This window comes from Cryptomeria japonica, chromosome 7, assembly GCF_030272615.1.
Source record: "Cryptomeria japonica chromosome 7, Sugi_1.0, whole genome shotgun sequence".
Lineage (NCBI taxonomy): Eukaryota > Viridiplantae > Streptophyta > Pinopsida > Cupressales > Cupressaceae > Cryptomeria > Cryptomeria japonica.
Window position 1 is genome coordinate 649,064,227 of NC_081411.1, and position 17,053 is coordinate 649,081,279.

The 17,053-nt window shown below is 37.8% G+C and overlaps 1 protein-coding gene across 3 annotated transcripts in view; it reads right to left on the reverse strand.

Annotated features, from left to right (window-relative positions):
- Positions 1-16,470, reverse strand: part of LOC131856210 (protein DJ-1 homolog C-like) — a 59,470-nt gene extending 43,000 nt beyond the window's left edge. Inside the window, exons 1-3 of one of the 3 annotated variants that reach the window (XM_059207646.1) lie at positions 16,157-16,470; positions 14,614-14,814; positions 10,032-10,142 (exon numbers count right to left, since the gene is read on the reverse strand). In XM_059207646.1, coding sequence (XP_059063629.1) covers positions 10,047-10,142; positions 14,614-14,814; positions 16,157-16,177 — 318 coding nt within the window. In that variant the 5' untranslated portion in view covers positions 16,178-16,470 and the 3' untranslated portion in view covers positions 10,032-10,046. Of the gene's footprint in view, positions 1-10,031; positions 10,143-14,613; positions 14,815-16,156 lie in introns of those variants that run through there. The other 2 variants (XM_059207647.1, XM_059207648.1) reach the window with 2 other exon arrangements.
- Between the last annotated feature and the right edge of the window lie 583 nt (positions 16,471-17,053).

Below are 17,053 nucleotides of genomic sequence, written 5' to 3' on the forward strand. Positions count from 1 at the left end.
AAAGGGCAAGGATCAAAGATAAATGACAAGTTTGCTCTTGTCCCTCTCCCAGGGACCAGGGCGAAAATGGTTCTGAGAGACATTCATTCAAAAAATTGAATAGATCAAACTCCAAGTTACGAATGAAGATCCCAGTTTGGACGTAAAGAAGTGACTTTGAACGTGAAAATCAATCCAAAATGCTAAGGCGCTCCTATCCCTCTCCCAGGGACCAGAGCGATATTGGTTAATGTCCCAAATTCCTCCCACGCTTAAGCGCCAACATTTTTTGAATTACATTAAGTGCTAATTTCGATAAACTTTGAAATATTTAATTAAATTGGTATTTAAAAATAGCGCATAAGGCATTTAATAATTAATTTAGCCTTTTAAAAAATCGAAATTATTAATTATAAAGGCGTTTAAATTAATTAATTATTAAAATTAAATAAAAAGAAGTGCGCTTGGGGTTTTATTTTCATACTTTTACAAAGTCGGCCTCCTTTTTATTTAAAATTTTGTTTATTATTGGCCTTATTTCCAAAAGTCGGCCTATAGGGATTCCAATGCATGAGCGCCTATGTAAGAAGAGTATTTTGAAGCATTTTAAATCATCATTCAATCATTGTTACATGCGATTTTGGAGAAGCAATAGAGGGAGCGAATTTTGATCCAAGGAGAGGAGCGAAATTTCCATCCAAGGAAGAGTGCGAATTTCGTTAGAGTTGAAGCGAATTTTTCCTCAAGGCGTTGAAGACCCCAAAGGTGGTGAAGTTAATAAAGAAGGCGCAATTTTAAGAGGACTTCGATCCACATTTTGGCATAGCGAACTTTGCTTAATTTTGCATCTTTTCTTAGAGTTAGCTCTCAAAGTGAGGTATGGCAAAGATCTCCCTTGTCCAAATTTTGAATCGTCCTAGCCTCAATTTTGAATTTTGAAATTTTGAATTTCCAGTAGCTCAATCGTATTTAGGAAATGATAACTCAAAGACTTATCACGAGGTTTCCTAAATTTAAACTTTAATCTAATCTATGCAAAATCTATTACTCATTATGAAATGTTGTGTAGGTGTTACGATGGCGACTCCGAAGGCAGGAGCATCCACCAGTCGTCCAACCCTCATGAAGGAAGATCAAAAGAATGAAGAATTGGAGACCAAGATTGTGTCGAAATGGAGTAACATTGGAGATACCAACTTGGGAAACTTCAGTGTGAAGAAGTTTCGAGAGGCCCCTTACATTGGCAAGCCATCACCTGTCGCAAGGAGAATAATTGAAAGTGGCATCATTAAGGCAGCCAGCTTCCCTCCAGCAATCCAGTGCCATGAGTTGATGATCGAGTGTGCCCGCCATTACGACCCACAGTCAAGATCAATCGTGTCCATGGAAGGAAACACTTTGGCTTACCTTTCAGAGGAGGCTATAAGTGAGGCTTTCCATCTGCCGGAGCACAGAGATATGATCCATAAAAGCTTGGAAGGAGCTAGATCCATGTACGAAGATGATCCAGACACTTGCCTAAGCATTATCAATAAGAACTGGTTACTCAAGAGTCGTCCTCGCCTGAGCAAGATTCCAAACACACCACATAGGATCGACTTCCAAGAGGAGTACAGAGATTTGATAACACTACTCAACCGAGTCACAGGGGCTCCTCAAGCCTTCTATTTTGAGAAGTGGATGTTCTACTCCATCCAAGTGATGATTCAGGGAAAAGGAACAATTCATTGGGCTAGAATGATTAGCCATTGCTTGGATGTACAGTTAAGGAAACTGAAGGCTACCAAGTCTTTCCACATGAGTTCATACATCATATATGCCTTGATCAGGAGCTTTGAATATGTAGGATTACCTCATAGAGGAGTGATTGGAAGAGGACCCGAGGAAGTCAGAGTTTGTGATTCCTATGTTCACTTACATCATCCGCCAGGAAGTGACTACAAGTTAGTCAATGATACCTTCACGATGAACATCACCAGGACATTGCAAGGTGGGATTCACAATCGATTATCTCAGGATGCACAAGAGCTTGTAAAGAGGTATGGTGCTTGGTTCATCCAATTTCAGAAATTTACATATATTAGAGTTCATGGTTGTCCTTCACCTCCATACATGTTGCCAAGATATCCAACAGACAGAATAGTGTTACTTGAAGTAACTAGACAGTTGGCAGCTTATGCGAAGGCATTCAGACACAGGCATGGAAATGGAGTTCCTGTACCTATCATACTAGGAAATTCAGTTGAAGTATGTCCTAATGTTCCAGCCATGGATGATGCAGAGAAGGAGTTAGCTTTATATTCATTTTCGTTCTTTGCCTTGAGAGAGAGTTTTGATCCTTATGGATATATAGAGGAGACAGTCGGAAGAAAATACAAGCATGAGTTTCAGATAGAGGACTTTGTGATGAATCTCTCAGATGATCTTGAAGTAAAAAGAAAGATGCATTCCAGATTGCCTTTAGACTTCATCAGGAAATGCAAAATTTACAGAGTGGCCGACCAAGCTCAGGACAGTGGCAGACATCTCCAATCATCTTATGACCGAGAAAGCAAAGCAGTGAGGCTAGATTGGAACGAACCCGAGATTTTGGATCTAGATGCTTTGATGGCTCCAGTTTTGTCTTGTACTCGCAGATGGGTTGATGTGCAACATCAAAAGTTGAGAGAGCAAGGCATATCTATGACTTTTACTTTGGAGGAAAGACCAGCAGAAGGAGGAGCAAGTGTAAGTGAAGGTAATCCTAATCCCAAAAGAACAAGCGAAGGCAACCTTCGAAGCATAAGTGAGGGCAATCCTCATCCTAGAGGCTCGAAGAGGAAAGAGAGACCTGAAAAAAGAGAATCCTCCAAGAAGAAGCAAGAGGCCAACCGAGATCATTCATCCGGCACATCTTCCCGACAAGAGAAAAGGACACTTGAAATGGAAGAGTCTATGGAATCAATGGTACAGAACGATAAGCATGAAGAAGGACAGGCACCTCAGCGTTCATCAAGTCGATCTCTCCAAGTCAATGAGCTACATGAAGACAAGAACAATGACGAAGTGACATCTCCTCTCAGAGAAGAAGAAACATTTCCTAAGGAGATACAGGTTAGAGAAACAAGATCTGCCATTCCAGATTGGTTGAAGGAGAGACTAACAAGGGTGATTGTGATCGAGGACGAAGATAATGTAATTGATTTAGAAAGCCTTGTTGGAAATTCTCAGGAAGTGACAGAAAAGAGGAAGGCTACTAAGATGTCCAAAATGATCAGAGATGAGACAGGATCTAGGAAATTGCAGATAGCTACACCGACAGTGGACAAGTATGAAGGTGAGATCCTTGCAGAAGAATATGATGTAGAGACATTTGAGCTTGGTCCACTCACAGTCGAACAAACACTGGATGAGGCAACCGATTCATTTGAAGCGCTGAAAGACAAGCTTAGGGAAGAAATGGAGAAAAATAGAAAGCTTGAGAGAGAGAGAGGTGCATGGAGAGGCTACTTTAGCCATCTCAATCAGCCTTTGGGACGTCAGGATCCAGCAGTATCTCCTATGCAGGCACTTCCCCTTGAATCAGTTGGTGAGGCAGAGAGAGTCAGGAGTTTGGTCCAGCTTATGAGCTCTTGGATTGACAAATCCCATACAGTTGCTATTGAATTTGCAACAAAAATGATGCAAACCATTCACAGAGCTATCCAGGTTCTTGAGATCATCCACAACCTAATGATAACGGTAACCGCCTTTGCTCATACTAAAGAAGTTATCATTCCTGTCCTGCAAGTAATCAGACAAACTTCAAGGAAGGTCCTAGCACAAGAAAAGATAATGGATGGAGGACCTCATAGTTTACTTCAGTGGTCAACCTTGCTCCAAATGAAAGAAGTTCTCTTCGAGGACATCAGTACCAAATGCAATCATGTTGAGGAGGTCATCCACCCAATCCAGGACAGAGTGTTTGAGGTATTATGTACTATTCTTGGCAGGAGGATCGCAGTTGAGACAGATGTGGATTTACAAGAATTGGAAGAACGAGTCAAGGTCATCTTTTGCAAAGATGCGAATATTATCACAGATGAGCAACGGGACCAAATGTTTGCTACCATGCTCCTGATTGAGAAGATCAAAGAACTTGAACCTGAATGGGACACTGCTCTTCTCAAGGCTTTCGATCAGGTCATCCACTTGGAGGAACGAATGAGGAATCTTCCCGAGATTCCAATTGCTGAGATCGAAGGAATCGTGTCCAGATTCATTGCATATGCTAAAAAGGAGCATTGGAAAGGGAATAAGATTCTAGAAGAAAGGTTGTTATAGATGACATGGCACCTTAATTGTCATTGGTCTATGTCTCCTAGATTTTTGCGCCAAATTTAATATTTGGCTATGCATTTAATATTGTTCAATAAAAAGGGGAATATTTGTAATAAACCCTAATTAGGGTTTAGGTGTCATAATCTTGGCCATTGATCTTCTTTTGATCTGGACCATTCATTGTAATTGAGGATGCTATATATACCCTCACTCTTTTTCATTTTGATAATTAGTCATTAGCGATTAGCAATTAGATATTAGAAATTAAAAAAAAAAGAGCAAGTTACTTTGTAGCAAGATTGAGCTTTGAAGAAGGAATTTCAAACAATTGTTGTTTATGATGGCTTTGAGATCAATAAAATATTGAAGTTATGGTGTTTTATTGCAATTCTTGTGGTTATCTTCATGGTTGTTTGCTTTCTTGAATCATTCTCAGTCAAAGTAGTATATAAGTTTGAAGGACTAAGTGTTGGGCTTGATCTTTGGTGATATTCACTTTCCAAACCACTAGCTTCTTGTTGATTGTAGGAACGCCTTGCGTGGTCAACTGGAGAAACTTGAATCACCTACACCTTCAATCGTCATTGAACTTTGGATATGTGCCTTTGTGGTAGTGTCTATAATCCTTGATGAATTGAAAGATCATTTGTTACCTTAGAAGATCGCATCAATTTCAGTTGAGTTGTTATTTTATGGCAATATTGAAGTTGGTAGAATCTTACCAAGTCCCGTCCACATTGAGTCATTCTTAGGATTAGATTAGAATTTATCTCTTGCAAACCTTTCCCCTTTTGATTTTTTTTAGAAGTTCATTGGTATTTAGGAAATCTTGTTCCTGCAATTCAGATACGTAAGGCCCCCTTGATGAAACAGCAATCACAACGACCACTGGTGCTTATCCACACGTAGAGACCTTACATAAAAGAACATTGGAGTCACCCTGATTGATCCTTTTTTTGCGACATCTTCAGCAATCAGAGACTTTATTCAAGAGAGGAAAAGGTACCCTTGGGTATTTTATTCTGTGTATGATTGTGTACAAAATACATGTCAACAGGTAGGAAGATAGAAAGGTAGAGAGTGGAAGGGTATGTTGAGGGAAGTAAAGGGGTAAGGGGTGTGAGATGTGGGTTAGAGGATGTAGGTGTAGGTAAAGGTAGGTGAAGGTAGAGGTAGGTATAAATATAGGTGGAGGTGGAGGTGAAGGTGGAGGTGGAGGTGGAGGTGAAGTAGATGGGTAGAAGGGTAGTGTTGATGTGTTTTTTTATGAAAGCATCGAACACAGATTAAAGTTGCCTAACGGTCACTTCACTTTCTCTTGATAAAAGTATGATTGTGTGCTAAGATTGCAATAAGTTCAAACAATCGACTCCAAGGTTCCTATATGCAACGGACGTGACTCAGTTGACCTAATGTGATATGCTAGTAATCCAAGGGGCCTTTTATTTGGATTGTTCTTTCACTTCTTTGATGTGGCATGGAACTTCATCATTGGATATGGCAATTCTGTGATGCTTCTGCTTTATCATCAAAATGAGGTTCGTTGTGAATCCTACACCACCAAAGTAGCAATATCCTTTCCAAGCACAATTCTTTGTCGAGATGTAATGTCCCCACTTCCTGAGTGATCTACCCGGATGGAGATTCACCTATCATTCATCTCCACAGGTGAATTTAGTGGTTGGAGATGAGTTGCTTACCAAAGGATGTTCTATACTTATGTCATTTTTATGACTTTGGTAAGTTAATAAAATAACTTTATAATTTAAAGTTATAAGAGTTACTTTTTCTAAAATTAGAAAAAGTAAATAAGATATAAGAAGTTATTAAACAACTTTATGTTTTCACCAAGGCACATTTTCCAAAGTTGTTTATCAACCAAAAGTGGCCCCACTTTAATGACTTAACAACCCTCATGGCTGATCGAACTTATTAGAGGAATGGAGATTCTAAAGGAATCTTTGAAAGATGCCAAAGAGGTCGAATCAGGGTTGAGGATGAATAAGGTTGTTGGGAGATGTTTGGAGGCTCATTATGTTTTTATTAATTTGTGAATTTATCCATCTTTCAGCAAGTCTAGCTGGGCGGCAATCTCCAATTTGCAAGTGTTTAGACAGAAACCCATACACCTCTAGCTAGGAGGCATCAATTGGAGCTTATTAATTGGCCATTCGGGGACTTAATTCAAGGGTTCATGCTTGTGATAGGGGTATATTGGCAATTATCACAGATCTGATCCACTTCAAGGATTATTACAGCAGAATAATGGCATTTATGGTAGCCGTACCTCTCCAGGTAGCTGGACGTACCACCTAAAGGAGCCTCTAGCTTCCATTAAATAAACTGAGGGGTTTTGACTCCTCCATTTGTGTGTGAATTCATTGTTGGGGAATAAATAAGTGATCATAGTTGGTTTGGTGTGAAGAAAATATCAAATTTGGGCAGCAGCAGCAATTCATTGAGGAAAAGAGACATAATTTGGGGATCTTGCCCGGCAAGAATTTGGAATTCCAACTGGGTCCAAATAATTCTTCAATATTAGTTTTTGATAATTATCCTAGAGTTGAATAAAGTCATTTGCAACCATTAGTAGCAGATGGAGGTGCTTCGATCAGCCATTGCTTCATTCCAGGCTCAAATTCCACCCTCAAACCCCAGTGTTGGACTCTTGGTAGACATTGAACGGCTTATTTCTATCAAGAATCCTCTTTATTATTTATTTGTACTTGCTGCAATTAATAGTCAGAAGTCTAGAAACTATTAACAGTTCTATATTTATTGTATTCCATTTATTATTTTCCATGTATTGTCAAAACTCAAAAAAACAACAAAATAATTGAAAATACAATAAACTTCCAAAAAAACTTATCACTGGTCAAAGAATGTCAATTTGAAAACAATCAGCAATTGGATCAGATTTATTACCCCGGGGATCTTTCAGACAACTGATTTTCAATCATCCCCTTAAATCTTGTGAAGTTGTGATGCACTGAAATTGCTAAACTCTATGAACTCTTTCGGCTTAGCTATGTCCCAAAAGAAAAATTTCCCTTGTAATGCTAGCTCGATTCTTGACAAGAATGTCAAGCAATACAACTCATCATGCTCATTTGTCTCATGGATTCTACATTGTTTGGGTGCTACAAATTCGGACAAGTCGCGTGGATAAAGTTGTGTGTTTAGTCTTCTCCAAAGTTGGGAAATATCAACATGTTGATCATCTGGCCATGTTGCTGCCCTTCCATTCAAAAATCCCTTTTTTTTTTTTAATTTTTAGATTTTCAAATTTTTGTACTTTTTTAGATTTTTCAACTTTTTCACTTTTTTGGATTTTTTGAAATAAGAGAGATCTATCAAATCTCAAATCTGACTTGAAATCTCAATTAGTTCCAGCTACGTAAATTGCTTCCTTTCTTTGCAATTCCAATTGACGACCCATCATTATTTTGTGATATCTCTGTTGAGCGTTGAGGATGACTCTCCACTAAATTCACCTATTCAAGAGTTCACATTTATGCCCTTCTTCTAGTGCCAATTCTGTTGATGTGTTAGTTATGCACTATGCAACACAAAATAAAATACTAAGTATTCTATCCTCTCTTGAACAAAATCCTCCCAAGTGCTAAACTGTGTGACCAAGTGGGTTGACTCCAAGGCTCTAAATGTCAGGTCTTGACGTGCTCTTGGATAGACTTAGTGTTTATGATGTCATATTGTTGAAATCACAAGGGGACTTATGTTGATACTTGAATGCTCAAATACTATTGGAATGTCGAAACTAACTTGACTTGAAAAAAAAGCAAAAAGATAAAGGGTTGAGAAAGTTAATTTAAGCCTAGGAATGTAAGAGACTATGAATGACTTAGTGAAATTCAACTAGAATTTGCTTTGCCATGCAAAGCAGCAACTCCACAAAGTTTAGTGCAATCTCCTAAGGTAAGCATAAGATGTTCAAATCACTACCAAGGACATAGACACCATCAAGACGATGCATATCAATGAGCAAGCAGCAATTGAAGCTAAGCTTATAAAGGGTTCAACCCACTATGCAAGATATTTCACAATCAATGAAATACTAGTAGTATGAACATAAGAATTCCACCATTAACCATTTACAATAGCTTCCATCCATCTAACCAACATGAAAATAAATGAAAAGTAGAGACCATGCAAAATGTTGAATCAACACATGAAGTTCACCATATTTTCAATGAAATTAGCATGCTTCTTGCAACAATGTCTTGACAACAATCTCCCTTTTCTTCTACTCTACCTGCTACTTTCTACTAACTATCAACTATTAACCTTTACAAATGAAGAAGTGGAGCCTTTTATAGTTGCTCTCAATACAATTGAATGGCCAGGATCAAATCCACATCAATGGCCAAGATTACAAGATAGAAACCCCTAATAGGATTTGTGTTAAAGTAAATTAAATTTATTTCAGACTGATGCAATTCTTACAATATGCAGATTATAATGTACTGATTTCTTCTTTTGATTTCACAGTATGTATTTAGAATTTAATCCTTAACAAATATGAATGTTAATAATGATAATGTATTGATGAGACGCTGATGTACTTCTTTTCTTCAAGTCTGAGATTGCCAATCAAAGGGAGAGAGAGCATTTTTTATATATATGTCTTCTCTTAATGATATCGGCATGTATAAATATATATGTGGAGAGACATGTCTCCACAATGTGGAGTCATGTCTGCTCATGACATGGCCCTCTCTCAAACAATACAACACTTGCCAAAGGGTGGTTTCAAGAGGCCCGATCCTCAATCGGTTTAGTTAACACAAAAACCAAAAACAATATTATGAAAGCCGCCGATCTGTTGTGCATTACATTTGATCATTACTCGATCCAGGTATGTTTGATATAATAAATACGATCATTTCTTGATCTGTTATATATAAAACAATGTTGCCGTCAATGATCATTGCTCAAAACATGGCAAGAGAAGATGAAATAGAATCTGATTACACAGATTAATATACTTGTACCTGTATAGTATTTCGATCAAATACAAGGATGATGGTTTTACAAAGCATTTGAAATAATTATTCTTATAGGCACAAGAATGTGTATGTGTGTATGTATGTCAGTTCACATAGTGAACTGACATACATACATACATACTTATATATATATAATCAATATAAATGAGACATACATACATACTTATATATATATAATCAATATAAACGATCATCCTTATATCTGACAGAAGCTACTATGCATCAACAGTTTGTTACACCAATTACATAGGATTTAAAGATTGACCAATGATAAAATTACATTTAATATGACAAATGTCCTTCCTTGAATATTTGACCAATAGATGATGAGGGTAGGTGCAACGAACTTTGTGTCCACATGTGGCATTTATCTATCTCGTTGGATGAGTCAGGTGTGTTGAACCCGGATGCCTTTACTTGGAATGATGTGTGAAGGTGAGTTGGCGATCACTGGGCGCCACCTCAGCCACTTGCTTGCGTAACTCATCACAAGAGTTTGATTAAGGTGTATCTCTTCTTGATACTCAACATTTCCAAATGCTTGCATTTGATATAGACCTCGTGATGTTTATGCTTGTTCTTTCCTTCTTTGTGGTATGTTCCTTTGATGCTTCCATGTGCTTGTTTCTTGCATCAGACCTTGGTGTGCTTGAGCAGTCCTTCATGATATTAATATAATGATGAAGTGAATCTGACCTCCTCCAATGGTTTCCTGATAGAGCCTTATGTTGAAATCTTTCCTTAATTTGAAGTTGCTTTCCTTGCTGATTTGTAGACTTTGTCCTTCCTATTGGTGAGTCCTTCTCCATCTTCACACATCTTCTTACTGATCCTAACCTGAGAAACAAAGGAATCCCTGAATCAAACATAAGAAATGAACGATGGAAACACCAATGCCTAACACTTCACTTCTCACTAACTAATCCCAATCTGAAATTTGCATTCTCAATTCTGGAAATGGCAATTCACTGGCATAGAACTTGTTTGTAATCAGTTCTAAGGTCTACAAATGGAGTTTTGTAATCCTGATTCCACCCTTTCTGTGTCTGTTTTGTTATGTTTCAGGTCTGAGACACTTCAAGTCTGATTACTGTCACTCAGATTAGGTCTGATCCTCATTTTGCAAATCTGATTTTTCATTGTTCTGCTCTTAGACGTGGATTTAAGGGGTCATCGGAAATGATCGGACTTTTCATGTGCTACTGACACAAGCTAAGGGGAGGTCAGAGATTGGAGATTGAACTGGAAGTCAGAAAGGACTTCGTGGATTAGATGTTGGACTGGAAGTCAACAAGGACTTTTCTTCTTATTCACCTCCATCTTCATTTGTCCTTTGGCCTTAGTTCTTTGTTTGATCAGATATTCGAATCACGTTATCTATCTTCATGAAAGCAACCCATCTTTATTGGCATTGTCACAGCAGAAATAATCATCATTGTTTCCTTAGGCCGGGCTTTTCATGGCCAAGTGGAAGTAGTCTAAGGCAGGTCGGATTTTTTACCATACACTGGCAGTGATCAGGGTTTTGAGGGCTGATTGGAAGTCACTAAGGTAGTTTGTAGATTTCAAGCTCAACTAGCAGTGGTAGGTCAGAGATTTCAAGCTCAACTGGCAGTGGTCAAAAGCAGTTTGGACTTTTAAGGTGGCAGTGACAGTGACCACAAATTGGTCGGGGTTTTCACCCCTCACTGGAAGTGGATGTGAAAGCAGGTTGGGGTTTTGAGGGGGCACTGGAAGTAAGCTTCCAGCAGGTCAGACTCTTCACTAGCAACTAGTAATGCCATCAAGTACGTCAGAGATTTAGGTGCTAAGTGGAAGTGCTGATCCGTAATGATCTTAATCACTTTTTGATCTCTTCATCACATCAGTCCTTTGCTTGATCAGACTTTCGAATCATCCATACCATTTTCATCAAGGCAATCTTATCTCCTTTGAGGCATTGAGAGAACAGCACCTTCGCCCATCATTGATCTTCACTCCTTAGGCTGTACTTTTGCACACCAATTGGAAGTGACCTAGAGCTGGTCGAGCTTTTTGAGGTCCACTGACTGTGGTCGTGGATTTTGCCTCCAAGTGGAAATCCTTCAATGCAGTCGTGATTTTAACCTTCAAGTGGAAGTGGACATGGATTTGACCTTGAACTGAAAGTGGGAGCAACAAGATCGTGGTTTTGGCATTGAGCTAGAAGTGGGAGCAAGAAGGTCGTGCTTTTGAAGTCCATTGGAAGTTCATTCCAAAGCATCAATGTTACTTGCTCAATAAGCATTTCAAGGCATTTCCACTCGCTCTTAGCTGATTTTACCAATCTCAAACACCATTATCACTCACAACCTTAAGGTATTCACCTCAACCATTATTGATTTCATCAAGAATAAGACATGTTCACCATGGATGGGCTTTTGATGGGTCACTAACATAGTGATGAGGCAAGGCGGGGATCTAAGGGTCACTAATAGTGACCTCACTTGTTCAATTTTATTGAGTGGCACTTCATCAATTCTAAGGGTCCTTCATCATCAACAAAACCTCATCATGGTTGCCTATGCCCTCATCTTGATTGGTATTCATAAAATATCTCACTTCTTATGACTGACTCCCACACTTACCCCTATCATTTCTATCTCTAATGATGATGATCAAATGAAATGATCATCATATATCGTCTATTACTAAGACATTGAAAAGCTACACATCTTAATTCCACTTAAGAGAGAGAGATGTGACTTGATCACTACCTAACAACCTAAGGCACTACACTTCCTTAAGTAAAAGGTTAATAGCTAAAGACTACTAGACGACTAAACTAAGACAACTAACCTAGAAAACGAAAAAAAATGGGGGTCCCCATCTGCAATGGGGTGATGTGTGAAAATGTCACAACAATGTGCTCACTCCCAAGAAACAGTGTTTCTTTGTGATTTCCACAAAAAGGGAATTAAAGTGTTGTAAAAGCTCTACTTCCGACGTATCGCCTTAGTTTAGCTTTTCCTTTCTTTTCCTTCTTCCCTTTTCCATTCCCTCTCAAAATGAAGAGTCAGCTGCTAAAACCCCAGAGGTTGTTTCATAGACCACAAAATTAAATCAAAGGTCCCAAGTCTATGAAACTTCCGGACTGCCCTTCAAAGGTGCGAAACTTTTGGGGATCAACAATGGAAAAAGGAAACTCTAAGCTAGAACATTGTCATAATTCATCACGAAGAAGTTCCCTTGAAGATCAACAAATGGATATGGAGACATTCAATGACATATGTCATTTACAATACAAAAACCTCCTTGTGATTTGCAAAATATGCTACCCTATAGGTGATTAGACTTGTAGGAATTGAAACCATAGATAATCCTTAGCACTTGTTGTCATATGGAAAGAAGTAACAACAATCCTTTGTTCTAAAAAAATCTCATATATAGACTTTTGCTTTGTCACCTAATCGCTTGAAAAAATTCGATGGAGAACTAGAAGTCATAGATGTGGCATGAAAAGGACTGAAAATTTCATGACATCTAAGGGTAGACGGTTTTGATCATGTACACAGGTTATCAGCATCTACATCTCAAACAACACATCATGGCAAACTACAGTTCTTCATCATCAACCATTAAACTTGAAATTGAATTTGTGGCCTTGGGATAAATGATAGTTCTTCCTCAACAAAGGCAAATTTAGCAGTCTAATCAAGAATTAGTGTCACTTCTAGGAGGATCTGAAGATTGGTAAAGGCAAACAAGAAGAAATGTGAGGATCTGATGCAAGACAAGAGGTCAAAATGGGAGATATGGGGTCTTATGTCTGAAGTGGACACTAGAACTAGGCAATGGAATGAAAGTTTAGAAGTCCATGAAAACTCTACAAAATGGGTTAAGGAATGAATGATATGATAGAAAGAAACTTAGGGAAAGATGTGAAATTGGAGATCAAGATGGGACATTATAAAGGAAGTTTGAAACTACGCGTAATAGATGACGTGCATGAGTTGAGGATGGGGGAAAATCTTATAGGGAAAGGATGTAGAGCTGGAGATAGGAACATCCCAAAGTCCTTAGTGACTCCACAAGATAAGAGGACATAAGTGGCAAAAGCATTGAGAAACTTTGTGAAAGTGGAACCAACAAATGGAAATGGAGGAAATTGGATGTCCAATAGTGCGAAGGAAGTCCACAAAGAGGAACCGGAAGAAAGGTGGGAAATAATAAGGAACTAGAAGTATGGATCTCTAGAGGTGGAAGAGAAATGGAAGAAGTCCATTAGAACTCCACAAGTTTGCAAAGTAGAAGTTATTGAAGATTGTGGGGCTGCAGAGAAGGATGGGAGGTCACAAGATAGACAAGGATGGGAAGAAGTTTGGATGACCTCCGAAAGTCCGCAAAAGTGAAAATGGAAGAGGAGCAAAGGCTTGTGAAAATTGGGAGCAAAGAAAGACCAAAGGTTGGGATGAGGAAGAAAAGGATGAACCCCTGAAGTCTGGAACTATGTAAAATGGATGAAACAGTAACAGAAGCAAGGAAAGTTAAAGAATGCAAGAAAAGTTCGGGGTACAAGATAATGCAGGGATGCAGAAGAGAATGGAATATTGGGACAAAGATACAAAAGTCCAGCTATTCATTGAAAACCCACAAAAGGGGGAAATAAAAGCAAATGAATAGAAGAAAGACCCGATAGACTTAGCAGAGCTTCCTTGTGGGACTGACAGTTGGAACTGGATATTAGACACCTAGAATAAGTCCAGTAGTTCACAAAAACTCTGCAACTCCACAAAAAGTGATAAAAATGACCAAAACCTTCCTAGACATAGAAATTTTTTGGGCTTTTGCAACTTTCAACATATGATAATAGCAGGTGGAATGAAGAGGAACGACACTTAGACAAATTTGGCCAAGGGAGATCCATTTAAAGATTTCAAAAATCTGTTATATATGATGGGCAAAATAAGGCTATATGCACAAGGGGGCTAGGATTCAACCAAAATTTTCAGCTGTTAGATTGAATCCCAACACACTCTACAACTAGTGCCAAATTGAACTATGGAAGATTCAAATGCTTAGCACCTTATTTGATTTCAAAAGATTTTTCTGTGGATTTGACAAAACTTGGAAGTTGAAATCTATTTTGTAACACCACTCAGATAAATATGTGGACACAACTGTTGTTTATGTCCCGATTCTGGTATGGTAAATAGTATTTACTTATTTTTTTAATTTTTATACAATACTTTTAACCTTTATCTAATACAATCAATAATTGGAAGACTTTTCAATAACTAGGAACTGCAGCATTAGGAAAGTAAAGAAAAATAGATAAATGAGAACATACCGGTAGGATAACAAGGTCAAATTTATGGGACACACACTCTGAAATGAACTTGTCTGCAACCAACTTTACATGATTCAAACACACAACCTGCAAGTCCCCTTCAACTGAGGCCACCGTAACATGGGCACCAGCATAGCTGAAAACATCGATCAGAGTTACAATCTCAGATCCTTCACTGCCGTATGCAATCGGTACAAGCACCTATAGTGTCATTATCATTATAGAATTTATTAGAATTTTTCAAGCTTCCTCTATTCAGCATAATTTTATGCTATTCACCTGGAAACTCTTGTAGCTATTGGAACTTCTTCTAGACTATAATAAGGAAAATCGTGCAGAAGACTGAGAATATCATAAAAACAAGATGTCATAAACAGCTTTGAGACGATTGCCAGATGGAAAATAAAAATCAGCTATGTACAAAATTTCATTGTAGTAGTTAATGGCTAGTAGAGCAGTTCATAGAAGTTCTCAAGACTTGGGTCCAAAGCCTATTACTAAAATTGGGGTTACAACCCAATCGTCTACAAATTTGGGTTCCGATCCAGGACAACTTAAAAGAATTAGCTAATAACTTCCTACTGACATTCTTGCTAAAGTCCAGCCTAATGTATCCGCGTTCCAGCTACAAGCAAATAAAAGATATAATTAGCAACCTGCTACTGAAATTCTGGCTATGGCCCAGCCTACTAGGCATTTGGGTTCCAGATCTAATTAAATAACTAAATTAATTAGCAACTTGCTACGGAAATTCCAGCATGATCCGCCCTACTAGGTGTTTGGGTTCCAACCCCTAGTAAATAAAATGAAACTAATTAGCAACTTGCTTCTGAAATTCTGGCTACAGCCCAACCCACTAGGTATTTGGGTTCCAGCTCCAAGTAAATAAAATGAAACTAAGGCTGAGGTCTTATGGGAGAATTAGGTTTAATTTTTCAGAGGCAGGAGGTATTATGAAGAAAAAAAAAAATGTTAAAAATTATCTATATAATTAATTGAAATCTTTTCTATAAATTAACAGTTCTTATTTTTTAGGACTAAGTGGGTGGAAAAAGTGAAAATTAAAAATTGCCACCCAGCTTAAGCTTTTTTCTTCTACTTGTCTATCATCTCAAGTTTTTTAATTTTGAACTAAAAAACCTCCTCCATAGAACCCAGCCTAATTGGCAACCTGAAATGCTGGCTACAGCCCAGCCTACGAGGCAGCCCAAGTAAATAGAAGGAAACTAATTGGCAACTAGCTGCTTTCATTCTGATTACAGCCCAGCCTACTAAGTATTCGAATTCCAGCCCTAAGTAAATATAAAGGAAGTAGTTAGCGACTAGTTACATACATTCTGGCTGCAGCCTAGCTTTCTATATATTTGGATTCTTACTTACAATGGAGCTACAGCCTAACCTGCTATGTACTTGGGTTCCAACCACAGGGAAAAACAGAAAACTGATCGCTAATTTTTTTTTTATTATTTCAAAAACATTTCATGTAGTAACAATGCTAACTTATCAAGATTTCACAGTACCATGAAATTGAATATTCACTTACATTTTTCTGAGATGGCTCCATTCTTAGGAAGTAATGAATTCACACCACTGATAAATTGTGTTTGATTACAGGATAAATAATTGCCTGAATATTTTCTGCTCTCGGTATACTATACTTGGATAGAGTTTCTTCCTCTAAATTTTTTTTGTTTGCACTATTTGATTGAGCTACTTGCTTATCTGGATTTTGTTTTTATTATTTTGACCAAGCATAATTGCATGAAAGCTTTCGGACTAGACGCCATGTCACATCATTAGAATCCACGTCAATCATGACCAAAGGATGGTCCTAAAACTTGCATGCTTGCATACCAAGTTTTCCGACTACCATATAGTAGGTAGCCACCTCGCTTTTCTTGTTTAGATATGAGTTGCGTTGTATCTTTGCAGTCAATCGTATTGACCAAGGAAGGTCGGTTTTTTTTTGGGTACAAAAGATAAAATAAAAAATCTATTAAGACATCAAAATATAATCTAGAGAAGCAATTATGACACTACAAAATACAAGTTATATACAAGTTATAGAAAACTTTACTAAAAATCAATTTAAAGTCATAATGATTTAAAAGAAAATTCCAAAGATTTTTGCTTAACTACAATACAAGGTTACTTCTTTCCTAATTTTTTTTAGAAACAAGGAAAATTCATTAGACCATGTCAAACCCTTCATCCAACCTCAAAATTTTAAAAGAGATATTCGTCAATGTACAATGTACAATGTAAGAGGATTTCTTAAGGGGTTTTCCCTTTATTTTCTTCTTTTTACACCTTCTTGAAGGTAGTCTTCTCAATAGTAGTAGGCATTTGTTTCTTTTTTCTTTTTTCTACAAAGGAAATGGTATTTTTTTTGTTGCCCATACAAGTAGTGTTAGCATGACCTACTTTACCACATGAATGA